The sequence below is a fragment of the Lithobates pipiens genome, unplaced genomic scaffold (genome assembly GCF_037356315.1).
Source record: "Lithobates pipiens isolate NorthernLeopardFrog02 unplaced genomic scaffold, aLitPip1_a1.2 Scaffold_8, whole genome shotgun sequence".
NCBI lineage: Eukaryota > Metazoa > Chordata > Amphibia > Anura > Ranidae > Lithobates > Lithobates pipiens.
Genome location: NW_027507903.1, coordinates 553,023,895 through 553,049,965, shown reverse-complemented (window position 1 = coordinate 553,049,965; position 26,071 = coordinate 553,023,895). Strand labels below are relative to the sequence as shown.

Here is a 26,071-nt window from a genome sequence, read left to right as displayed (position 1 = left end):
ACGGTTTAAAACAAGAAGTGAGGCGGCAACATATCACCTCTCAAACACCTCCATAGCATCACATAGATCCCACTCATATACTTGTAGGTTCACAGCTGCTTAGCGTTATATCGATGGCTCTACTCGCTACCGCCACCAGATGGCAGTAGGCATCCAGGAACCAGCGATGCCCCCACTGCGTCGTTGCTCAGGTCACACAAGTCCAACGCATCCTCCTAACCAGCCGCCCTTACGTCATCACTATCACAGCGGAATTACGTCGTACGCCACGTTCTCCGGCCTGAATGGAGAGTAGGATCCGCGGCCTATAGTGATTGCTGGTACCGATATCAGAGCCTCTCAAACCGGGCTAAAAAAATGAGTAAGAGGAAGGCACCCCAGGAGAGCCCGAATGAGGGAATAACCGACTTCCTCGTAGGTGAGAGGACGAAATGACCGTTTATATATCTGTATGGAGATAACAAAGCCGGGTGGGCATGCTGTGTGTGGGAACACTTGGGGTGAGCAGCTCGCCCTTTTCACTGGGCTGCTGACAGACTCCAGGACAAGTCTGAGCCTGGCAGGGAGATGGAAGAATACAGACCATGGCTGCACTCCCTGTGCATGGACATATAGGGGATGATATGTGTGAGAGGAAGGAAGCCAGGCTTCTGATTGGTTGTCTCCGCTTTAGGGCCCAGCAGAGACTCACAGTAGAGGGGGTGGTCCGTGTGTGCGGGGGAGGGCGCGCTTCCTGCGTACGCGCGGGGATGGGGGCGCGCTTCCTGCGTACGCGGGGATGGGGGCGCGCTTCCTGCGTACGCGGGGATGGGGGCGTGCTTCCTGAGCACGCGCGGGGAGGGGGGGCCCTTCCTGCGTACGCGAGAGGAGGAGCTTCGTGCGGGGGGGCAAGCTTTTTACGTACATGTGGGGGGTCCCTTCCTGTGTGGGGGTCATCCTCCGCACGTTTGGGGGGGCTTCCTGCGCATGCACAGACATAAGCAGCTTTTTTTTTGTGCGCAGGTCTTTGCCATGTCCCAAAGCCACACAGCGTGCCTGGAGTTCCCGTGGTGCACATGTGTTGTAATTTTTACTTTCTGCTATAAAACATATCCAATAAAAAAATTGAATTTCTTCATCAATTTAGGCAAATGTGTATTCTTCTACATATTTTTGGTAAAAAAAAATCCCAATTAGCCTGTATTGATTGGTTTGCGCAATAACCAATCAATATAGGCTAATTGGGATTTTTTTTACCAAAAATATGTAGAAGAATACACATTGGCCTAAATTGATGAAGAAATTCGATTTTTTTTATTGGATATGTTTTATAGAAGAAAAGAGTTTAGATCAGGGATATGCAATTAGTGGACCTCCAGCTGTTGCAAAACTACAAGTCCCATCATGCCTCTGCCTCTGGGTGTCATGCTTGTGGCTGTCAGTCTTGCTATGCCTCATGGGACTTGTAGTTCTGCAACAGCTGGAGGTCCGCTAATTGCATATCCCTGGTTTAGATCAAAGCATATTCATGTGTTAGAATGGCCCAGTCAAAGTCCAGAACCTAAATTAAATTGAGTCTGTGGCAAGACTTGAAAATTGCTGTTCACAGACTCTCTCTCCATCCAATCTCACAGACTTGAGCTATTTTTCAAAGACAAATGGGCAAAAATTTCACTCAAATATCACTAGATGTGCAAAGCTGGTAGAGACATCCCCAAAAAGACTTGCAGCTGTAATTGCAGTGAAAGATGGTTCTACAAAGTATTGGGGGCTGAATACAAATGTACTCCACACTTTTCACATATTTATTTATAAAAGAATTTGAAAACCATTTATCATTTTCCTTCCACTTCCCAATTATGTGCCACTTTGTGTTGATCTATCACATAAAATCCCAATAAAATACATTTACTTTTTTAGTTGTAACATAACAAAATATGGAAAGTTTCAAGTGGTGGGGATACTGTTTCAAGGCTCTGTATGTTCTGTCATTCATTTTGTGAATATGCTGTGAACAAGGCTGTATGTCAAAACACTTCAGCTGTTTTTAATCTTCGTGTAGCAAATAAAGCTTTTCAATGGGATTCTGGAGTTGCCGACTACATCTTTCTTGGAGGAGCCCATTGATTTTATTGCTCCACAATGCAGGTGTTAAAAGACCTATGTGTTTTTTTTTTTAATTTATCAACGCAACACACACAACATTTTTACAGTTGTCACTTAGAACAGGTACAGAGGGAAAATCTTTCAATGGGACCACCTGTTCTGGTAACAGTTAATATAGGGATCTTCAGTGTGGAGAGATTTTCTTGCACTTCTTTTTGTCTTTGAGACCGGAACTAAAGGCAAGCAAGTGTCCCCAATAGGACACAGCAAAAAATGATAATAACAATTAATATATCGAACTTGCACATTGATCCAAACAATTACATTACCCGATTTCCGTTAGAAGCACCTTTCAGTCACTCCTTTAGACATATTTTGTCTAAATTGATACATCTGGTAATAGCAGGGTATGGTGTAATTATTACAAACTTTATAGCAATGACATGCAATTTATTATTATATCCTTTGTTTGTATTTTTAGAACTGGCTAATTATGAACGGAATGTCAATAGAGCCATCCATAAGTACAATGCCTACAGGTGAGAACATTTGTGTTATTCACTGAACTACATCTTTTTGGGTAGTTGTCTTTCAAGTGGTTACAGCATAGCTGTGATTTCTGATCAGATATACTGGTATCCGTAAGCTTTTCCAAATCTAAATGGCACATAATCAGATATTTTAAGGCCTGTTTAATGAAAACCTGAGCAGAGGCAGAGCTGGTGCTTGAGGCCCCTTTCACACTTGTGTGACTTGTCCTGCGCACAGAGCGGCCTGAACCTTCTCCCCTGGGGTCCCCTGCCAGAAATATTGGCTCCTTCTCTTCTCTGAGTGCCCCCAGAGTGAGCCGCTGTCTATGGGGGAATTCAGGTGGAGTCGATCCCTAGCCGGGCTGTGTGTGTGTGTCCATTTTTACTTACTTTAACTGACCGCATGAAGATCAAGTTCTGCCCTTTTGATCTGCAGATGAATGAGACAAAAGCAACAATGAACAATCTTACGTTGTATCTTCAACTGTGTTGATAAACACCAAGTCAGATGGTTCTTTATTTTTGACAGCTGCAGCTGTTAATGCTGTTTTATTTACACAGCAACTCCTGACTTCATTTTCAGAGCTGAAAATTAAGGTATACCTAAAGGCAAAGTTTATTTTTATTTTGGCGTGCAGAGGGATTAGAATGCTTGTCAGTTTTTATAGCTGTGCCCTCATTAGCGAGTTTCACACTCTCTATTTGTCCCATTTACCATTATTGGTGAAAGTAAAAGAAATCATACATTTTGAGTTGTCCCCAGAAAAGTAATCACCCTCCCTACCCTCTTGCCTATAGTATCAATTTAATGCCTCAAACGCACCCGCTCCCACACGGATGTCATATTGTGATGCAGCAGCTGTGTCCGTGCAGCTGCACTTCCCAATAGACATCTGTGGGACTGCCGGCATCATGGGGTTGTATGCAACACCTGTGCATCCTTGTGTCTGCAAAACGCAGGCCTGCATGGGGCACGCAAGTAATCAGCCATGTGAACAAGACCTAATGGCAATTGAAAATGGGGGATGGAGGAGGGGGGGGGCATGGTAGAGGGACAGAAGGACTGGAAGTACTACACACATCCTTTGTACTTCAATTATGTTTTTTGGGCATGTGTAGCACATCCAGTGTCCTCAACTAGTTAAGCGATTGAATGACTTGTTTAGCCATTGAAAGAATGGTTGTACTGGGCAGTTGTTTGGCATGTGTTTCAATTTCCATAATTTAGCTCCTAGGAAAAAACACAGACAATACCACATGGGGGCTATTATTAAAAGGTCTGATACGAAAAAAATGCTAGTAATATGCTAAGCATATTCATTTATTGTATTCTGCTAGATTCTTACAAGAATGAATTGAGCTGTGTATTGTTTAATAACTACTTTGTAACCTCATCCTTGCCTTTGCAGGAAAGCTGCCTCTGTGATTGCAAAGTACCCCACAAAAATCAAGAGTGGAACAGAGGCAAAAAAATTGGTGCGTACTAATGCATGTGTGTGTATACAAATGCAGGTCTGTGTTTAGTCATTAATTTGATCCTTGGATCCTAAGCCCAAGCTCCCCATAGGGTTGTAACCAGTGCCAGGACAAGGTCATCTAGCACCTAGGGCGAAGTAGCCAAACGGTGTGTAATTTTTTTTTACTTAAATTGCCCCCATCCCCTCACACTCGCACGGAGAAGCAAATGCATATGTAGGTCGCGCCCGCAGATGTAAACGTCGTCCAAAACATACATGTGGGGTATCACTGCAAACTTTAGAGCAAGAGCAATAATGCTAGCACAAGACCACCTCTGTAACTCTAAACTGGTAACCTGTAAAAAAAATGTAAACCGTCACCTATGGAGATTTTTAAGTACCGAATTTTGGTGCCATTCCACGAGTGTGCGCAATTTTAAAGCGTGACATGTTGGGTATCTATTTACTCGGCATAACATCATCTTTCACATTATAGAAAAAGGCTAAATATTGATTTCTTTATTTTTTTTTATTCATAAAATATTTTTTTCCCAAACAATCATGTTTGAAATATTTTTGTGCAAATACCAATGGACAAAAAATTGCAATGAACGCCATTTTATTGCCCATTTAAAAAACACATATATAATGTTTGGGGGTTTTGAGTAATTTTGTAGCAAAAAAATATGATTTTTACATGTAGGAGAGAAATGCCAGAATTGGCTTGGCTGGAAGTGCTTAAATTTTATATTTAACAAACCAAAGGTGAGCAAATAAGAAAAGTTCATTTTTAAAGGTTTACACACACTTTATTACTATCAATTGGAAACCGAGAGCTTGAATAAGAATGTGTTGACTACAGACAGTTGTTATTGAGCTTCCAGCAATAGCAAAAAAAAAAAAGGTCGTATTTACTCAATGATTTATGTCTCAGGCCTTGCAAAGCTTTGCTCGTATTTAAAATGTTTTCCCAGTCTGTTTTTATATCGGTAGACATGACAGTCTGCACTTTTATTGATTTGTTTATGCAATCATTATTACTTTTTATTTTTTTCAGGATGGTGTTGGAGCCAAAATAGCAGAGAAGATAGATGAGTTTTTGGCTACAGGAAAATTGCGCAAACTTGAAAAGGTAATAAGGTGTTATTAAACCTCGACTCATAATCACATTGATCCAGCTTGGACCAGTGTAAGTGTACATATTCCATACCTATTGGGCCGCTGTAGAAACACTACTACAGCGATCAATACTAGCACATTATTTGACGCTTGCCTTCAAATGAAGCCTGCGTCGTCCCCGCTACAGGCCGCATCCGTCTTTGGCCATCTTCCTTCCGGTTCTGCGGACTCCAGCTCTGTGACTGGCCGGAGCCGCGTGTAGTCAATCATGCGCATGTGCGCGGGAGGCGCCGGTCACTGCACAGGTGGCCGTTCCTTCAGAGCTCATGCACCAATGACATAATTGGAGCAGTAAATATCTCTTAAACGACACATGCTTGGGAGATATTTACAGTACTTATAAGTAAGCCTTATTCTAGCCTTAACTATAGGTAAAAGTTACAAAGGGAGGTTTACAACTTCTTTAACTTGCAGTTCAGTGAGTAAATCAGTATTTAATCCCCAAGCATAACATGACTTAGTACTTGGAGAAACCCTTGTTGGCAAGCACAGAGGTAAGACGTTTCTTGTAGTTGGTGACCAATTTTGGTCCACTCTTACAGATACAGATCTTCTCTAACCCCTTAAGGTTTCTTGGCTGTCGCTTGGCAACTCAAAGTTTCAGCTCCCTCCAAAAAATTTTCTGTAGGATTAAGGTCTGGAGCTTAATCCTTTAGATGGGCTTCTTCTTGAGGCACTCCTTTTTTGTCTTTGTATGGTTTGGGTCATTGTCATGCTGAAAGACCCATCCATGTCAAAGCACAGGACTAAAATTGTTCTCTGCATGGTTCATAGATTCGACAAGATGACACAAGCTCTTCTATCAATTTCCTCACAAGGGTTACTGGAATCGGGTGAGTTCATTTTTTTAACATATTAAATTTTTACTTTTATTCAGCTAATGGTGTAGTGGGCCAAAGGAATAGAAGTACAGTATGCTTTCATAAAAAAAAATGTATTGACATGTAAAAACTATTCCTCTTCATTGAGAGAGGACCTTCACAATGGAATTATTTTCGTCCGAGGCACACAATACCTCTAATTGTGTAGAAGCTGATGTCACCTTTGCTGTAAGCAGTCTCCATAGCATTGTGCACAAATAAATAGTATGTAATTTAGTCACAGATGTGTTTCTTTGACCTATCATGACTTCTGTTACAGGCCGGCAGCTGCTCGCAAATTAGTAGAAGAAGGAATAAAGACTTTAGATGGTGAGTCTCATTGCATATTTGTTTTAAATCCTAACACAAGTAAACGACCATCAGCTTAAAGAGACACTGTCACCTTGCCCATTCAGAGCAGCATCTGTTTAATGGGCCTACCAAACCATTGAAACTTTGGCAGTGCTCATCTGCTCTTTCTGCTGCCTCAGCCAGCAGTGATAACCAGTACCTCACACGCATGTTCACTTCATCAAATCTGGCCCTCTTTGAAAAAAGTTCGGACACCCCTGGCTTAGTGCTTTGTGCAATTTCTGATGCCTTTGACAGTGTAAAGGCCTGTGCCAATGGGCTTTTGTTCATGTAAGAACTGCTTCTATTCCTTTACAAGTGTATGGGAATGCAAAATTAGTTTGAAGGAGATCAGAAGGGGTCACCTGCAGGTCAAATGACCCTTTTTGTATGAATTTTGGAATGATCTCAAAAGCATCTCTTAACCTTGCATTCATTCTAACAATAATAAGTAGTAGATAGTAGTAGTGTTGATCTGATACATAATCATTTTTAAAACAATGGATCTGTCATAAATTGAAAAAATGACTAATTTATCAGGACTTATGCATTTTAGACACTGTTCTGGGTGAGACGCATGTTTGACTAGCAGTCAGACATAGGAGTCCATGTATAGCATTTGAGTTCTGGTTTTCAAGGTAATACATCACTTTTTTCTCTCTGCAGATCTAAGAAACAATGAACATAAATTAAATCATCATCAACGGATTGGTTTAAAGTGAGTACCCTTGAATAATATTGTTGTGGGTCTCTAAAGTTGGGTATGATGCTCTGGACTCTACATAATGGTTGTACAGACTGTATATCATGTGTAAACTATGACAGTTGTAGATCTATTTTACAATAGTATGGAGATAGGAGAACCTGTTGCTTTTTACACTATGAAAGCGGGAGGACAAATTCAATATAAAGTATAAAGGTTGGAGACCAGACAACACCTATAGTAAGGAGATGGGAGGCCACACCATTGTATATGCTATGGAAGTAGAAGGTGAGGCTCAATGTACAGAATAGAGATGGGACAGGCTGCTGCTTATATTATGGAAGTGAGAGGCTAGGCTTCTTGCATAGTAAGCTTGGGCTCTCCCCTCCATATTGTGTGTGGAATATGGAGACCAGGCTCAGTGTACAGTATAGGGTTGGGAGGACACACTCAATGTACAGTATGAAGGCAGGATGACATGCTTAATGTGCATTAAAGAGGTCGGAAGACAAGCTCAATGGATATTAAGGTCAGAGATGAGGCTCAACGTATAGTATTCAGGTAAAAGACAAGATTCAATGTATAGTATTTTTAAGATTGTAAGCTCTAACAAGCAGGGCCCTCTGATTTCTCTTGTACCAAATTGTAATGTAACTGTAATGTCTGCCTTTATTTTGTTAAGCGCTGCGCAAACTGTTGGCGCTATTTAAAACCTGAATAATAATAATAGTATGCAGGTGAAAGGCAGCTGTATATAATTGAAATGGTAAACCAGGCTCGGTGTATAGTATGGAGGTTGGAGACTACAGTGAGGGGAAAAAAGTATTTGATCCCCTGCTGATTTTGAGAGAGACAGAATAACAACAAAAAAATGCAGAAAAACGCATTTCAAAAAGTTTATAAATTGATTTGCATTTTAATGAGTGAAATAAATAATCCCCTATCAGTTGGAAAGTTTTCTGCCTCCCAGGTGTCTTCTATACAGTTAACGAGCTGAGATCAGGAGCACTCTTAAAGAGAGTGCTTCTAATCTCGGCTTGTTACCTGTATAAAAGACGCCTGTCCACAGAAGCAATCAATCAAATTAGATTCCAATCTCTCCACCATGGCCAAGAGCAAAGAGCTGTGTGAGGATGTCGGGGTTAAGATTGTAGACCTACACGTGGCTGGAATGGGCTACAAGACCATCGCAAAGCAGCTTGGCGAGAGGGTGACAACAGTTGGAGCAATTTATTCACAAATTGAAGAAACACAAAATAATACTCAATCTCCTTCGGTCTGGGGCTCCATGCAAGATCTCATCTCTTGGAGTTTCAATGATCATGAGAATGAGGAGGAATGATCTCAAGGCAGCTGGAACCATAGTCACCAAAAAAACAATTGGTAACACACTACGCCACGAAGGACTGAAATCCTGCAGAACCCACAAGGTCCCCCTGTTCAAGAAAGCACATGTACAGGCCCGTCTGAAGTTTGCTAATGAACATCTGAATGATTCAGAGGAGAACTGGGTGAAAGTGTTGTGGTCAGATGAGATCAAAATCAAGCTCTTTGGCATAAACTCAACTCGTTGTGTTTGGAGGAGGGGGGAATGCTGCCCATGACCATAGAACACCATCCCCACCGTCAAACATGGACCACCAGACACAGCAGATTACAGTTGTCCATGGTGGGCCACTGTAATTGGCCCAGGTACCACGTGATCGCTGTGTCCATTCATGATAACATTGTTTACTGTTTTAGATCTCTGTGATTGGTCACAGTGGTCATGTACTATGTGATAGCTGTGGCCAATCACTCCCTGCTTTCTGCTCACAAAGAGAGAGGGGAGAGAGCTGCTGCAGACGGGCACAGCATTGAATCAAGAAAGGGGTAAGTATAAGGTGGGTAAGAGGGTGATGCACGTACAGGGAAATTTTTTACCTTACTGCAGGAACTGCAGTACCACAAACACTATTTATTTTTAACATTCAAAGCAAACTCCCCCATCCATCCATGTCTCTATCCTTTGATTTGCTGAGAAATCACTTTGCAAAACAACCTTTAGCATTTCTGGCCGTGGCCATTTTGAGTAAGGGCAGATGATTCATGTAGCATTTACTTCTTGGAATCCATTATTCCTTAGCTGAGGCCTGCTTGCAGGAGGGTGTGCTCAGCTTCTCCTGAAGACCCCGGGATGTATGACATAATTTTCTTACGCTTGGATTCCATGAAGTAACTGAAGAAATGTAAAAAAATAAATATAAAAACAAGATAATTATAGTTAAATAGTTAGGTTGAAAAAAGACACAAGTCCATCCAGTTCAACCACAAAAAAAATAAAAAAATATCATACAATCCCATATACCCAATTCTATACCCACAGTTGATCCAGAGGAAGGTGAAAAACCCCAGCAGAGCATGCTCCAATTTGCTAAAGCAGGTTAAAAAATTCCTTCCAACTTTACCTTTAAATGTTAATACCCAGTTATATTATGTACATTTCGGAAATAACCCAGGCCTATCTTAAAGCAATATACTGAGCTGGCTAGAACCACCTCTGCAGGGAGTCTATTCCACATTTTCACAGCTCTTAGGCCGCGTACACACGGGCGGATTGTCTGCCCAACTTAGTCCGCTGAACCGTGTTTCAGCGGACAATCCGCTCGTGTGTGGGCTTCAGCGGACTTTTTCAGCGGACAGTCTGACGGACTTAGTCTTTCGTAATTTCCGTAATTTTGTCCGTCCAAACTTGGTTTTGTCCGTCCAAACTTGGTTTCAGCGGACAGTCCGCTCGTGTGTAGGCAAGTTGGACGGACTAAGTATGGCGCATGCTCAGAAAGGATTTACACGGCCGAAGGTTGCATTGCAGTGTATTGGACGTAGTTTTTCTAGTCCCGTCGTACGTGCTGTACACGTCATCGCGCAAGTTTTCAGCGGACTGTCTGTTCATCATGTGTGGTCAAGTCCGTTCATTCAAAAGTTGAACGGACTGTCTGTCGGATTGTCTGACGAACTTAGTTGGGCAGACAATCCGCCCGTGTGTACGCAGCCTTACTGTGAAGACACCTTTCTGTATTTGGAGATGAAATCTCTCTTCCTCTAGACGTAAAGAGTGCCCCCTTGTCCTCTTTGTTGACTGTAAAATATAATATACTTTCCTTTTTATTTAATAATAATAGCACCATAAGGTTAAAAAAAATAATCAATGTTGCTTGAGAGAGTGAAGTTCCACATTAACAGAAGTTAAAGTAATTGTGGTCAGCAATGAATAGATGAAAAATTCAGGCCTCCCTCTTCTTTTTATTCAGATACTTTGAGGATTTTGAGATGCGGATTCCCAGAGATGAAATGTTAAAGATGCAGGTAACACTTTGTTCAGTGAATACAGTGCATGTGGGCAAGCATTGTTTATGACCACATCACCATAAATACCTTTTAAATATATATTTTTCAATATGTGTGTAATGAAACCTTACCATCTACATTTGAAGTTCTGACAAGTTCTTTCTACACGCACAAAACACACCAGCAAATGGATAAGAGATTTTTTGTGGTACACCTATACACAAGGGATCCCGGTTAGGAAAGTAACCCATCAGTTAGGCCCCTTTTACATGGGGCGAATCCGCTGGATGTACTCCGCTAGCTCAACGAGGGATTGCTCTGTTGATCCCTGCTGAGCAGGCGGATGACAGGTCTGTCTCCACTCACTGTGCAAGGACAGATCTGTCAAAGCTCCGCTGTTCTCTATGGGGAGATCAGATGAAAACGGACCGTGTCAGTTTTACATCCGATCCACTGGACAGATGGCGAGCGTATAACCATCGGTCTGTTTTGAGCGGATCTTGTCTGGCAGGCGGGTGTCAGCGGACACATCTCTGCTGACATTCGTCTTCCCATAGAAATCAATGGGTGGCCCACTCGGATCTGGCCGAAAAACGGACAGATGGGCCGATCGTGTGAAAGGGGGCTTAAAGTCGAACTAAACACTCTAATCCACCAAGGATCTTGGTCTCTGTTTAGATCTGCGGTTGCCATGATGCTGCACAGATGACTAGCTATGCCACCAGCTATTTCGGAGCTTGAGAGCCAACATGACCACCCTGGCAACTGTGACCATTATTATGAGAGGCATGCTTTGTATATTACATACACTGTGGATGTGTTAGTCGTCTGAATATAAATGCAGAAAATAACAGCGGTATGTTTGATTACAGATATAATAACTTTTGTTGAACATTTCTAGCTCAAGCTTTCTTTTGAGAAATGGTTAAATTGGTGGGTTTAGTAGTTCTTTAGGGTAACAGTAGGATTTTCCTGGTAATTGCTTGGAGTGGGATTGATTCCTGCACATTACATTCTGACCCCAATACAATCTTTGTGTTAAGATTTATTGCAACTATGTAATTTGAGGACATACTTCAGGCTCTGTTCACACCTAGGCGTTTTGTTTTCAGGCAGAAAGTCGTGCAATTTTTCCTGCAATTTTGTACAGGTCAAAAGGTCACTAATGTAAAAAGCAGAAAACACCAGTAATCTGCCAAAAAGGAAGCTCCTGTACTTTTTTTGAGCTTCAGGTGACAAAAATGCTCAGATGTGAGAAGGGGCCGTTGAAATGAATGGGATTTGTCTTGTTGGGTGTTTTTTATAGCTGAGGCATACAGCAGAAAAATGCCCAAAAACACCTAGATGTGAACAGAGCCTAAACTATGCAGTCAAATTGTATACAAACAAGAAAGCCCCTGTACTACATAGTCAATCTAAAACAATTGTAATGTGGTGAATTTTAGAGAAGAATAGCATAAACTCTTACCAGAGTCGCCATCAGATATCTGGGCGTAGTTGTTTACTACAGAGGTTAATGTTCATCACATGGTTTAATAAATGGTTTAATAAAGTGCCATTCTCTGTCCTCTTTATGGTCACTAAAATGTGTTTATATATTTTTTCTTTTTAGGAAATTGTTCTTGAAAAACTAAATACTCTGGATTCAGAGTACATCGGCACAGTATGTGGTAGCTTCAGAAGAGGTATTCATCCATTTTATTTGTTTTTTTATTGGACATATACACCAGTCCTTGACCCTGGTGGAGCATACAGTCTAATATCCTTACAACAGATATACACACAGCAGGGCAAAATTTTGGTGGAAGTCAATTCACCATTGAGGCAATAAAAAAAATGGAATGCAGTTCATGGCTTTAAGGACACAATCCAGACAGAATGAAAAAATATGTGCAGGTAACATGTCAGCTTAATTCTTCAGTTTTCATCAATGAATAAAGTATATGTGAACCTTTTACCTTGTAAAACAATCCATTCAGTTTAACCATATCTGGACCACCCGCTGTCATTATAAGTCGGTACTTTGACGTTAAATACAGAGAGATAGCTGCCATAACCCCGGTATTCTCTAAACGGTGGGCGGTTCGCTTTATGATAAAAGTGGTCTCCGTGAAATGACTTTTATCGGTGGCAGGAGAGCTACCCCCCACCCTCCTCCCTTCGCTTACCGGAGTCGTCGGTAGTGGCGGAGGTGATCCAATCTTTTCCCTTGCTTGGCAAGCAGTCGAATGAGGGAGTGTTAGATGACGGAAGCGATGTCAAACGTAATTTCCACCTAATGGCCTTAAAGGGAGTTTTTTGTTTTGTTTTTTATTGAAAAAATACTTTTTTTAAAACATTTTTTTATTGCATTTAAGTGTAAATGTGTGATCTGAGTTCTTTTTGACCCCAGATCTCACATTAAGGTGATCCTGTCATGCCTTTTGTCTATTACAAGGGATGTTTACATTCCTTGTAATAGGAATAAAAGGGATCCAAATTATTTTATTTTTTTTAAGGGACAGTGTAAAAATAAAAAATGAAACAAAAAACAAAATGTAAAGCATCCCGTCCCCAGTGCTCACGCGCAGAAGTGAGCGCATATGTAAGTCACGCCCACATATGTAAACGGTGATCAAACCACACGTGAGGTATCGCTGCGATTGTTAGAGCGAGAGCAATAATTCTAGTTAAATAGCTCCTCTGTAACTCAAAACTGGTAACCTGTAGAAATTTGGCGCCTATGGAGATTTTGTTGCCATTCCACGAGCGGGCGCAATTTTAAAGCATTAAATGTTGGGTATCGATTTACTCAACATAACAAGATCTTTCACTGTATAAAAAAAATTTGGATAACTTAACAGTTGTCTTATTTTTTGAATTCATGAAAGTGTATTTTCTTCCCAAAAAATTGTGTTTAAAAGACTGCTGCGCAAATACCGTGTGACACAAAAGATTGAAACGAACGCCATTTTATTCTCTAGGGTCTCTGCTATATATATATAGTTTGGGGGTTCTAAGTAATTCTCTAGCAAAAAATACTGATTTTAACTTGTAAGCAGCAAATGTCAGAAATGGGCTTAGGCGTGAAAGGGTTAATCACCACTGGATTTTTGTATTTTTATCATCAGTTGTTATCACTAAAAAGCCAACCGCTTGCTTTAAAAAAAAACGTACCGACCCCAGTATAACCCCTGCAAGCCGAGAATGCATATTTGCGTACGGTCAGCATTAAGGGGTTAAATACCAACAAAATAAAGCTCTGCCACACAAATGGAGCTTTCTTTTGGTGGTATTTAATTGCCACTACGTTTTTTATTTTTTGCTAAATAAATGAAAAAATACTGAAAATTTGGGGGGGGGGGGGGAAATCATGTTTTTCATTTGTTTCTGTTATACAGCTTTCAGTGTATATTAGTCTGTAGCAAGAGTCCACAAACTATGGCATGTATCTGAACATTGATCAATCCTGATGTACTGACAGATCTAATTTCTTGAGGCCCTAAAATGCTAGGACAGTGCAAATACCCCCCAAATGACCCCTTTTTAGAAAATAGAATCCAAGATATTTAGTAAGAGGCATGGCGGATATTTTTTGGGTTTGTAATTTTTGTCTCAATTTTTTGGAAAATTAAGAAATTAACTACTTCCCACCTGGCCAATGTACATATACGGCCGGGTGGGAGCTCTCTACTACTGAGTGGACGTTCCTGAACGCCCATCAGAAGTAGGGGGATCGGGCGCGTGCCCGCGCAGCGGTGCGATCCCGATGCGCCCGTGTCACCCAAACATGGAGCATCTCGGATCGGTAGGAGGGCTCTGTGATTGGCCCTCCTGATCACATGACGGCCGTGTCCAATCACGGCCGTCATGTGATGTAAACAGCCGGTTGCTAGGCAATCGGCTCCTCCTCTCACACGGAAGTCGTCGCTGAGGAGAGCAGATTGCTGCAGCCGGCTGGTGATCAGTGAGTATGAGCTGTTTTTTTACAGCTTTTTACTCACTGATCAGCAGTCTAGTGAAAGCACACATCACCACACAGTATAAACACCAATGTCCCCAAAACACACATGTCCCCAAATAATAAAAACATGACCCCCACATATGTCCTACTAAAAATCACATGTCCCAATGATTATCTGTACACATATGTCTGTGATCACCTGCTCACATATGTACATGATCATTTGTAGTAGTGTAGTACAGCATCATCATATAACTGGTGTGGTGTTGATCAGGGACACTGACTGGTGACCATACGGGGAAGAAAATGTTTTAAAGCAAGTGGGTAGGCAATGTAAGCATTTCTCTCCCCGCTCTTTTTATTTTTATTTTTGCACAGGAAGCTTTCTGGTACCTATTTGTAATACATCTCAATTTACATATCCTGAAATCTTTTATTATTTTGTTTCCTTTAGGTGCAGAATCTAGTGGGGATATGGATATTCTCCTCACTCATCCTGACTTCACCTCAGACTCTACAAAACAGGTCAGTAATTTACCATGTTTTATTTTTTTTTAGTAGTGAAGCACAAAATAATCTACAGGTGATCAATTCTACTGCAAATACATTCAATTAATATATCACTCTGACACTCAAATCTAATTGGTATCCTGATTGCACATACACTGCTGACTAATTTCTTGCATTTTGCTGTTCAGATTGTTAAAGGATAAGTTCACCTTTTCATAAAATATCATTTTTTTTTTTTTTTTTGCAGATAAAAAAAAGTGCATTTTTGTTTTTTTCCTCGGGAGCCTGCAGAGCATTGCACCTGCAATCAGCAGATCATAGGTGCATTGGCTCCTGCAGACTCTCAGATAGACAGATAACTTTCTGCTCATCATACAGGCAGGCAGTTGCTTGAGAGCAGGAAAAGTCCATGACCTACTCAGGAGCTCACCAGTGCCTTCCTTCACAGTTCATTTAGAACTACAAGCCATCAGTCACAATGGCTGATGGTAGTTATAGTCCAGAATGACGTGGCCATGTGGACGGAGACTCATACAGCCGTGTTCTTTTCAAAAAGTGGCAGTGCGTGGGGTGAACAGATTCTTTCATTTTAATGGACATGGTAGGGCTCTGTGACTGAGCTGTCATTGGATATTACAGGCAAAACCCACACAGCCAATTGGAGTGGCTCTATGATCCCTGTGATGGCCAATCACAGTGATTACAAATGGAAACACTGCCTGTGTTTACATTTGACATCCCTCCACTTCCTTTGACAACAGAGGAAAGGGATGGAGAGGAGAAGAAAGTTGGCAGCAGCAGAAGGCTTGGGATTCACCACCAATGAATTTGGGACCATGTTTCAAAGGTGGGGAGGGGGCTTTTATCCACTTGCCGACCGTGCTATAGCCAAATGATGGCTGGTTCTGGGAGGCCATCATATGGCGCGCTTTGTTATCAATATACAGAGTAGGGATGAGCTCAGGTGTGTTCACATGGAACACGTGCAGAGCCCGCCAGGAAGTTGGCGCAGCGCTAATCACAGGCAGTGAGACATTGCACCGATGTGCGGCTGCAGAGATCGGACAATGTCTCACTGCCTATGATTAGTGCTGCGCCGACTTCCTGGCGGGCTCTGCATGTGTTCCATGCGAACACGCCTGAGCTCATCCCTAGTCCAGGGTACATGACAACATGAGGAGCAGAGAAGAGAGCCCATACCAGGCTTTCTTTAAAAGGGACATGTACACTGATAATCAGGGCACTGATTATCGGTGTCCTTATTATCAGTGCGGTGCCTCCTCATCAGCATCGCCCACCAGTGCCGTTCATCAGCGCACATCAGTGAAGGAGAAAAATTGCCTGTTTGCAAAATGTTATATCAAACTATGAAAAAGTTTATCATCGTTTTCGATCTTTTTTAGTTTGTTTAGCAAAAAAAAATGGTTAAATATCACCAAAAGAAAGTTCTAGTTGTGTCAAAAAAATGGCAAAAATGTTGATTGAGTACAGTGCTGCATGACTGCACAATTGTCAGTCCAAGTACGTCAGTGCTGAAAGCTAAAAAGTGGCCTGGTCAGGAATAGAGGTCGACCGATATGGGTTTTTCTCTGGCTGATGCCGATATTTAGAAATCATGGCGGCCGATAGCCGATATATGATGCCGATTTTTTTGGGCCGATATGTTAGGCCGATTTTATTTTATTTATTTATTTATTTTTAATCCCCCTTGATCTAACACACCTTTCCCACTGGGGCGTTTTAAGGCGCTTTTGGGCTAAAAATAGCGCCTGTAAAGTGCCTGTAAAATGGCTCCCCTGCAGTCTGTGTGAAAGACAGAGTGCTTTCACACTGAGGCGATGCGCTGGCAGGATCTTAAAAAAAAGTCCTGCAAGCAGCACGTTTGGAGTGGTGTATACCGCTCCTCCACCACTCCTGCCCATTTATATGAAGGGCACCACTGCCGAAGCGCATGCAATGCGATTTGGCAGCGGTGCTTCATGGGCGCATTTAACCTCTTCCTTGGCCGCTAGCTGGGTTATATGTGCCCCACTAGCAGCCAAATAGCACCGCTAAAATGATGGTAAAGAGCCGCTAAAACTTGCGCTCCAGTGTGAAAGCGGCCTTCATACGTGATACAGAAAATTTCTTACACTTAAACATTTATTAAACAAAACAAACCTCCAATCAGTTTACTTGTATGTATGATTTAGATAAAAAAAAAAAAATTATATATATATATACGGTAGTCTTTAAATGGTTAAACTGAGAACTTCTACACACAGAGATGACTTAATTCATTCAAGTGTAAACATTGTATCATTTAGTTCTTTTCTTGGCAGCCTGCCCAGAGTGGAGGAAAGTGTTTCTATGACGACTCAGTCAACTTAGACTGACTTCTTACAGAAGTCATTTCAAAGTCCCGCTGTAGTTCTAAATCGGCTTTTTATCAGCACAAATCGGCCGATGCCGATTATTTAAAAAACGGCAAATATCGGCCGGCCGATATATCGGTCGACCTCTAGTCAGGAAGGGGTTAAAAGTGCCACTGGCCCCCAATGATTATAGGATTTTTCTTAACCATTATTATCAGCTTCCTGTCTTGGGCAAGTCCCTGGAGCCAGAGACAGGCATTGCATTACAAAACAAAGCAAATGTGTCTCCTTTCTAGCTGTGGTGTCAGGCAGCCAAGAAAGCGGTACCCTTTCCAACGGCTTTGAAAAAGTATTAATACCTCTTGAAATTTTCCACATTTTGTCATTTTACAACCAAAAACGTAATGTATTTTATGTGATAGACCAGTGGTCTCCAAACTTCTGCCTGGGGGGGCAGATGTGGCCCTTTCTTTGCTTTTATCTGGCCCTTGGGGCATTATTTTATCCACTGATGCCAGCAATGGGGCAAAATCCACCCCCCCCCCCCCGTCACCAATGAAAGGAGGCACAATTCCTCCCAATGACACCAAGATGGGGCACAATACCTCCCACTCACACCAATAATGATAATAATGAGGCGCAACTACTCTCAGTGAAACAAGTGATGGGGCATTATTTTTCCCACTGACATCGGGACCTTTTCTACTCCCACTGGCCACAGTCCGGCCCCTGTAAAGTCTGAATGGCAGTTTTGTCTATAAATTTTGGAGACCCCTGTGATAGACCAACACACAAAGTGCCACAAAATTGTAAAGTGGAAGAAAAATGATAAATGGTTTTCAAACATTTTTTACAAATATGTGAAAAGTGTCACGTGCATTTGTATTCAGACCCCCTGAGTCAATACTTTGTAGAACCACCTTTCACTGAAATTACAGCTACAAGTCTTTTTTGGGGATGTCTTTACCAGCTTTGCACATCTAAAGAGGGACATTTTTGCCCATTCTTCTTTGCAAAAGAGCTCAAGCTCTGTCAGATTGGTTGGAGAGCGCCTGTGAACAGCAATTTTTAAGTTTTGTCACAGATTCTCAATTGGATTTAGGTCTGGGCCATTCTAACACATGAATATGCTTTGTTCCAAACCATTCCATTGTAGCTCTGGCTGTATGTTTAGGGTTGTTGTCCTGCTGGAAGTTGACCCTCCGCCCCCAGTCTCAAGTCTTTTGCAGACTCTTAACAGGTTTTCTTCCAAGATTGCCCTGTATTTGGCATCCATCTTCCCATCTACACAGACCAGCTTCCCTGTCTTGGCTGAAGAAAAGCTGATGCTGCCACCAACATGTTTCACGGTGCGGATGGTGTGTTCAGGGTGATGTGCAGTTTTAGTTTTCTGCCACAAATAGCATTTTTCTTTTAGGCCAAAAAGTTACATTTTGGTCTCATCTGACCAGAGCAAATTCTTTCACATGTTTGCTGTGCCCCCCACATGGCTTCTCGCAAACAGCAAACGGGATTTCTTATGGCTTTTTTTCAACAATGGCTTTGTTTTTGCCTTCCATAAAGGTCAAATTTGTGGAATTCAAGACTAATAGTTGTCCTGTGGACAGATTCTCCCACCTGGGCTGTGATCTCTGCAGCTCCTCCAGAGTTCTATACAAAAGTGTAGCGCTAAAACCAGGCATATTATAACATTCTTATGAAGAATAATATACACTCATATATAAAACATATGCATATGTGTATTAAACACTAATAATGTGGAATAAGAAAAAAACCAAAAGAGATACAAAGTCTCTTATAAATCAAAACCACGTGTGTAGTGAAAGAGTGTAAGAGTTACCATGGGCCTCTTGGCTGCTTGTGTATTTAATGCTCCCCTTGCCCAGCCTGTCAGTTTAGGTGGACAGCCATATCTTGGTAGGTTTGCAGTTGTGCCATACTCTTTCTATTTTTGGATGAAGGATTTAACAGTACTCTGTGAGATGTTCAAAGATTGGAATATTTTTTTTTTTTCTTTTTATAACCTAAAACTGCTTTAAACTTCTCCACGACTTCCCTGACCTGTCTGGTGCATTCCATGGCCTTCATGATGCTGTTTGCACACACAGGTTTTCTAATAAACCTCTGAGTGGTTCAGAGAACAGCTATATTTATACTGAGATTAAATACACACAGGTGGACTCTATTTACTAATTAGGTGACTTCTAAAGGCAATTATTCCTGCTAGATTTTAGTTAGGGTTATCAGAGTAAAGAGGGCTGAATACAAATGCACGCCACACTTTTCACACATTTGTTGATAAATGGTTTTAATTATTTTTTTTTTTTCTTCCACTTCACAATTATGTGCCACTTTCTGTTGCTCAATCACATAAAATCCCAATAAAATACACTTACGTTTTTAGTTGTAATAAGTCAAAATGTGGAAAATTTCAAGGGGTATTAATACTGTACTTACCATATTTTTCCGTCTATAAGACGCCCCCATGTATGACGCCCCCCACTTTTGCAACCCAGAATTAAGAAATCCATATTTTAAACAGGTAAAACAGAACACAGTTTTATTTAGTAATTAACTTTTACATACCAGTATATTATGCATCATATCACTTTATTCAACCTCTGTTGCATCAATGTTCTCTTCTTCATCACTAGTTCCAGACAGAATTCTTCTTTTGCATCATTGCTGTCTTCTGAGTCACAGTCAACTGTCTCTCTGCAGCTCTATTCCCATGCTCTTTTGCATAGCTAACTACACTGAGTTTAAATTTTGCAGAATAAGACAGTCTCTTACTTTTATTATTCTGTGACATCTTGGGCTCAAAACGCTCTGCTCTCTGCATCTGCGCAGTCTCCACGTCGAACGGGATCGTATCTGCGCACTCTCCACCTCCTCCTCTACCTCCAGCTGACGTCACTAACATATGGCTCGTGATTGGAGGAAGCCGTTCACAAGCTATGACCATCTAGGCACCCGCACGGCTCTCTCCCAGGCTGACTGACCGTGTATAAGACGCTGCTCGAATTTCAGGCTAACAATTTAAGGATAAAGTAGCGTCTTATACACGAAAAAATACGGTATAACAGTTGCTGAGCTCTGAAAAAGCATTGCAGTCTATAGAAAAAAGTGTCACATAGAGGGCAGTAGTGAGCTGCTCTAGGGTCAGATGACAAGATGACATGAGCCTGCCATTGAGATCTATGAAAATAATTAGAGCACGTCCACAATCGACATTATATTCTACTGTATGGAGAAAGGCCAAACAAGTGATTCTTAAGAGAAGGAGAGGATTGATTCATATTAAAATATGTGATGAATCCATCTTGCAAAGTCATCATGCTTGTGCTAGAATGGGCTAATGCAAATCTGGGGGCATATTAAAATCATCCATATTAAAATAATTACATGGAGAATAATGCTTACCAGGAAGAAAGCTAATATGATTGGTTGTTATGGAAATTGCCATATTTTCCTCCACGTTTACCTGTTTTTGTAAATTGTGCCCTCCAACACTACTCCTGTGCAGTGGAACTTCAGACAATTGTCTGCCCCTCTGCTACAAAATTAGACATGATGGACTCTCCTATATGGGCTGTTTACATTATGCATGACAAGTCGCATCCTGACGGAGCAGTGCAGTAGTATTATGGCTCAACAATGAGGAGTTCAGTTTCCAAAAGTATGAACCGTTCTTCAGGCAGCTCTGCTGAGTGAAATGAGTATTATACTGGTCTCTGGCAGGCCTTCATTACATAGTAGAGCACGTCACACCTCAGTTGTAGAGCACGCCACGTTGGTCTTCAGCATCTTGTTAGGAGAACTTGGGGTTTTGTAGTGAACTCAGCAGAAGCTTTGCAATTCACTGAAACATCTACATTAATATGATATACATTTATATCAGTATTGCAACACTATGGGGCATTGTTATGAAGCAGGGAATGTGATTTTTATTTTTTTCAAACATTTACTTGTGGTGAATCAATCATTGTCATTTAAAATGCATGCACTTGGAAGATTCAACTGCAGTAGTGAATGTTTGGCAAATGTCAGCTTGACTGGTTTATAAATATGCCACTATATAATATGTGTATACTATATATATTATGAATATATGTATATACTGAATGCAACAGTTTGTGTCCCTTCCTAAAATGGTTATTTGGAATAGTGTTGTCAATGGAAATATGCCGCTTGGGACAAAGGACAAAAATAGGGTGGATGCTTGCAAAGAACAATGAAAAAAGGGCACCTCTAATAGCGTTTTTTAGAAGCATTACATTTTTGTTTGGCTGCATTCTAACTATAGTTTTACATAAATGTGCAAAAATGCATGCCGCGCTCGTTGTTGATCGCACCCCAAATGCAGTAAACGTTCTGCTTTCTGCGCAATGCTTCAAGCTCAAAAAGGTGCATGAGTTACTTTGTTGCACTTAGGACAGCCCATTGAATTGAATGGGTTACCCTATGCATGTAGCAAGACAGTGATTTTGTGTGTGTTTACTGAAACGCTATAGTGTCAATGCAGCCTTAGCCCAAAGCCCTTCCATACATGCTTCGAGCCATATGCCACACATTGAAAGAGCTAGAAATTTTTTGGCCAAACGTTGACTGCATTTTATCAGAAGTATTCATTTTTGGGTATTCACGTAGCTGTGGGTGTTGCAGCTGATTTTGAATACAATAACCAGCCAAAAGAATGTCTAGGCAGTCCCACCCAGCAGGAAGTGCACTGCTGTTTTCAGGAGGAAATCAGGACAAAGGTAACTTTAAGTATTGCTTTAAGTGATTGTAAAGGCAGAAGTTTTTTCATTTGAATGCATTTTATGCATTAGGATAAAAAGCCTTCTGTGTGCAGCAGCCCCCCTTTTACTTACCTGAGCCCCATTTCTTTTTTTTTTTTTCAAATCTTTTATTTATATCAAGGTCAAATGGTCATGAGGTCAAGGTCATGATATACAATGAACAGAGAAATCCCACGTAACATATGTGTGGTGAGCAATGACAATTAGGAACAGTTGGTCTCTAAGGCGTCACCCAAGCCCTCCTGGGGCCTTGGGTTTCACCAGAGTGAGGAAAAGTAATAATGCCCATGAGCCCTAACCCAAGCTGTAGTGTGAGGTATGCTTCTGCCTGGGGGACTTCTAAACCACTGGATGGTTCTGTGGATCTCGTCCCTTATTTCTTGTTTTCGTGTAAGAGCAGAAAAAGCAGAGAGAAAGGGAGGGGGGGGGGAGTCAAAGGGAAAGTATGGGGGGACGGGGAAGGAAGGAAGGCAGGGCGGGTTGGCCAGGGGCGCAGCCAACGCGTCCAGCTCCAGTCGCGGGACCAGGCTAGCACCTCAGTCCAAGCAACAAATGGACTCTGAAGAAACGTTCTAATCTGATGTGTCACTCTCCAAAAGGGCCCGTCCTTCATCTGAGAAGATAAACATGTTCCAAATGGACCATGTTTTGGTAAACCGTTCGCTTTGGTGGTGGTCCGTGAGTATTAAATCTTCAATTTTTTTGATCTCCTCTACCTTCTTAAGCCACAAGCCAATAGTTGGAGATTACGTGGACTTCCAGCATAAGGGGATGCAGGCCTTGGCCGTGTCTAGTAAATGGGGGATCAATAATTTTTTGTAGGTTTTACATGAGCTAGTAGAGGCATGAAGTACGTAAAGGGCAGGGTCTGCCGGTAAGGGGCTCTCAGTAAACCTCTGCATCGTAAGCTGGATGGTCTTCCAGAACTGCTCCAAACCGGGCCAGTGTTCCCTGTCTGCCTAGCACCTCCAGCACCTGTCCGAACAGCAAGGGAAGATCATCTGTAGCTTTGCAGGGGTATTATACCATCTGGTGACTATTTTGTAATTGGTCTCTTGAGTTTTTGTGTAAATGGAGGATCTGTACGTAAAGTGAAGGATATTTTGCAATTGATGCATCGTGAAAGTGCACTGCAACTCCTTCTCCCACATTTGTAGGCAACAAAGCCGGTGGTCATCCGGTGGCTCAATCAGTAATTGGTAGGTGGCAGAGAGGGTGTGAGGCATAACACCCTGCCCCGTGCAAAAGGATTCAAGAGCAGTTAATGATTGGTCAATACTACGGGGTGGAGGTATTGATTTAAGAAAGTGGCAGAGTTGGAGAGCCCTCCAATAGTCCAGACGGAAGGGGCCCACTCGCAAGATCACATGCGGATGGCCATCGTCCATTTACAATGAAATGGGAAGCTTGGTAATGGCCAGACCTGAGCCCCATTTCTATCCAGCACTGTTGTAGTGTTGTCTCAGCTACCCGGGACTCTCCTCCTCTTTGGCTGAGACAGCAGCGCGGCACCATTGGCTCCTGCTGCTGTCAATCAAACTCGGTCAGCCAATCAGTAGAGAAAGGGGGTGGGTTGGGGCCGGGCTGCAGCTCCATGTCTGAATGGACACAGGGAGCTGTGGCTTGGCTCGGGTGCCCCCATAGTAAGCTGCTTGCTGTGAGGGCACTCAACAGGAGGGAGGAGCCAGGAGAGCCGAAGAGAGACCTGAGAAGAGGAGGATCTGGGCTGCTCTGTGCCAATCCACTGCACAGGGCAGGTAAGTATAACATGTTTGTTATTTTTAAAGCAAAAAAAAAAAAAACAGGTGGATTGAAATTTGACTGGTAAAGCACAGACAAATTTGACAACTAATTTGTGTCAAAAACATTTTTTTATCGGAATACAGTTGCACTGGGGGAAGGATTACTCTATCCACCTTGATTTGTAGATGAATTGTTTGGGGTTTTTTTTTTCTTGGTTCAGCCACTAGCCGAACCAAAAAAAAATCTTCTATGGCCTTATCCCTAAGACCCCTTTCATAATGAGGCGCTGTACATGTATTTTAACACTAAAAATAGCGCCTCTCCTGTCACTCTCCTGAGTGCTTTCACACTGGAGCGGTGCACTTGCAGGATGCTAGAAAAAGTCCTGCAAGCAGCATCTTTGGGGCAGTTTAGGAGCAGTGTATTGAAATGAATGGGCAGTGCTGCCAAAGCGCCTGCAAAGGGTGGTATTACCCCCTTCTCCGGTGCCGTTAACGGGGGCTAAAATGCGCCGCTAAAACAACGGTAAAGCGTTGCTTTACTGCCAACGCTCTGACCATCCCAGTATGAAAGTAGCCTTAACCAAAGCAAATTTTCACTATTAGAGTTCAGGTTGCTTTTAAGCTGCTTTTGCATCTTTATGGATTTGTATGCGAAGAAAAGCAGTTCAGATGTGAATGTTGAGTTGCAGTGCATTTTGGGAAAGCTCTACATGGTACATTGACCTGAACACAGAATTTTTCATGTTTGGCATCGTGTCTCACATTATACAGTTTTCTTTGGGTGATTCATTTTTTTTAACCTGTTGCAAAATTTCTTACCTGCCACTAATAGCACTTCCTTTTCAAGGGGATAATTCTAAGCTACTGCATTGAAAATAGCAGCAGCATTGTCAGCCTCATGTCAACATTACAGGCCATCCCATTCTTGCATACAGGGTCTGGGTACAGTCCCTCGGGTCTGTAGGCAACTGATCCGGATAAAGCCTTTCCCTTCCCCAGCGGGGGGTGCAGACTAGGCCCACAAAAATAAATCTTGAGACTTCTCTGTAGACACATCCATCATCTAGGCACACTAGCTAAAAACTGAGGCTTAGCTGAGCTGAAAAGGGTTATGCCTGGGCGGGGATTTATGTGTTTGTTTTTTTTGGCCAGTGTCCATTCACCTGAAGGTGGGCAGCATAACCTAAGTAGTCATGAATATGAAGTATCCTGCATCCTGTGATGCACTCAACAAAAGAATTGAACAGGTAAATTAAAGGAGAACTATGGGCAAAGCTCTTGGCCCTACTTCTCTGGGTCACAGGAGTGACCCATAGAAGTAGCTTCGCTCTGATCCAGATTCAGCCAACAGCAGGCTAAAGTCTGCTGTCGGCTGACTTCACTCTACCAGACCATACTCTAGAGGAGGGTGTTAAACTGGTGGACCTTCAGCTGTTGCGGAACTACAAGTCCCATCATGCAACTGCCTGTAGGAGTCATGCTTGTAACTGTCAGCCTTGCAATGCCACATGGGACTTGTAGCTCTGCAACAGCTGGAGGGTCGATAGTTTGGAGTCCCAAATATCACAAAATATTATCAGGCTGCACTAATCTCCCAGCTCAAGATGCTCCAGGCTACCTCCGATATTCCACTCTGGGCTCTCCTGGAAATCCCCAATTGTGCACCGGTCCCCATCTCTGCCCTTTTTATGGCTTGCTCCTAAATTGCGCCCCCCCCCCCCCATTCAGCCTCCTAATGGCACATAGCTTGAAGCTTTTGGACACAGTTCGGTACTCTGGTGGGCTCTAGTCCCTGTTCCTTCCGCTCCTCCCTCTTCCGAATAACCCCATGTTTCACCCCCAGCTTAGAACAACCCCATGTTTTTTCTTTGTGGCCTGTCCATGGATTCTCCCAGGTCTGGCGCTTTCTTGGAACCTGCACCTTCCCCCTCAGCTTCACGCCAAGAGATTCATGAAGCTCCCCCAATGAAATTTTTTAGTTATCTCCAATTGTGACACTGGATATCCTCACTCAGGTGCCACAACACTTTTCCATACCAGAAAACAGCTTTTGAACATGCATGCCTACACTCTTCAGGATCCCCTGGTACCATATCCTTAATTGACTGCTCTCTCAACTCGAGTGGGATCCCAACTTCCTTATCCTATGTCCCCCAATGGGAGCGGGACTTATCCCCCATCAATTTGGCGGATTGGAGCAAGGCCTGAAGGCAGCCTATAAAGTA

General features: G+C 42.3%; 1 protein-coding gene across 1 annotated transcript in view; it reads left to right on the top strand.

Moving 5' to 3' along the window:
* Nucleotides 1–214: 214 nt before the first annotated feature.
* Nucleotides 215–26,071, top strand: part of POLB (DNA polymerase beta) — a 46,231-nt gene continuing 20,374 nt past the window's right edge. Inside the window, exons 1-10 of the mRNA XM_077469927.1 lie at nt 215–418; nt 2,567–2,624; nt 4,025–4,091; nt 5,130–5,204; nt 6,026–6,084; nt 6,392–6,441; nt 7,129–7,180; nt 10,456–10,510; nt 12,105–12,177; nt 14,890–14,960. Coding sequence (XP_077326053.1) covers nt 358–418; nt 2,567–2,624; nt 4,025–4,091; nt 5,130–5,204; nt 6,026–6,084; nt 6,392–6,441; nt 7,129–7,180; nt 10,456–10,510; nt 12,105–12,177; nt 14,890–14,960 — 621 coding nt within the window. The 5' untranslated portion in view covers nt 215–357. The remainder of the gene's footprint in view (nt 419–2,566; nt 2,625–4,024; nt 4,092–5,129; nt 5,205–6,025; nt 6,085–6,391; nt 6,442–7,128; nt 7,181–10,455; nt 10,511–12,104; nt 12,178–14,889; nt 14,961–26,071) is intronic.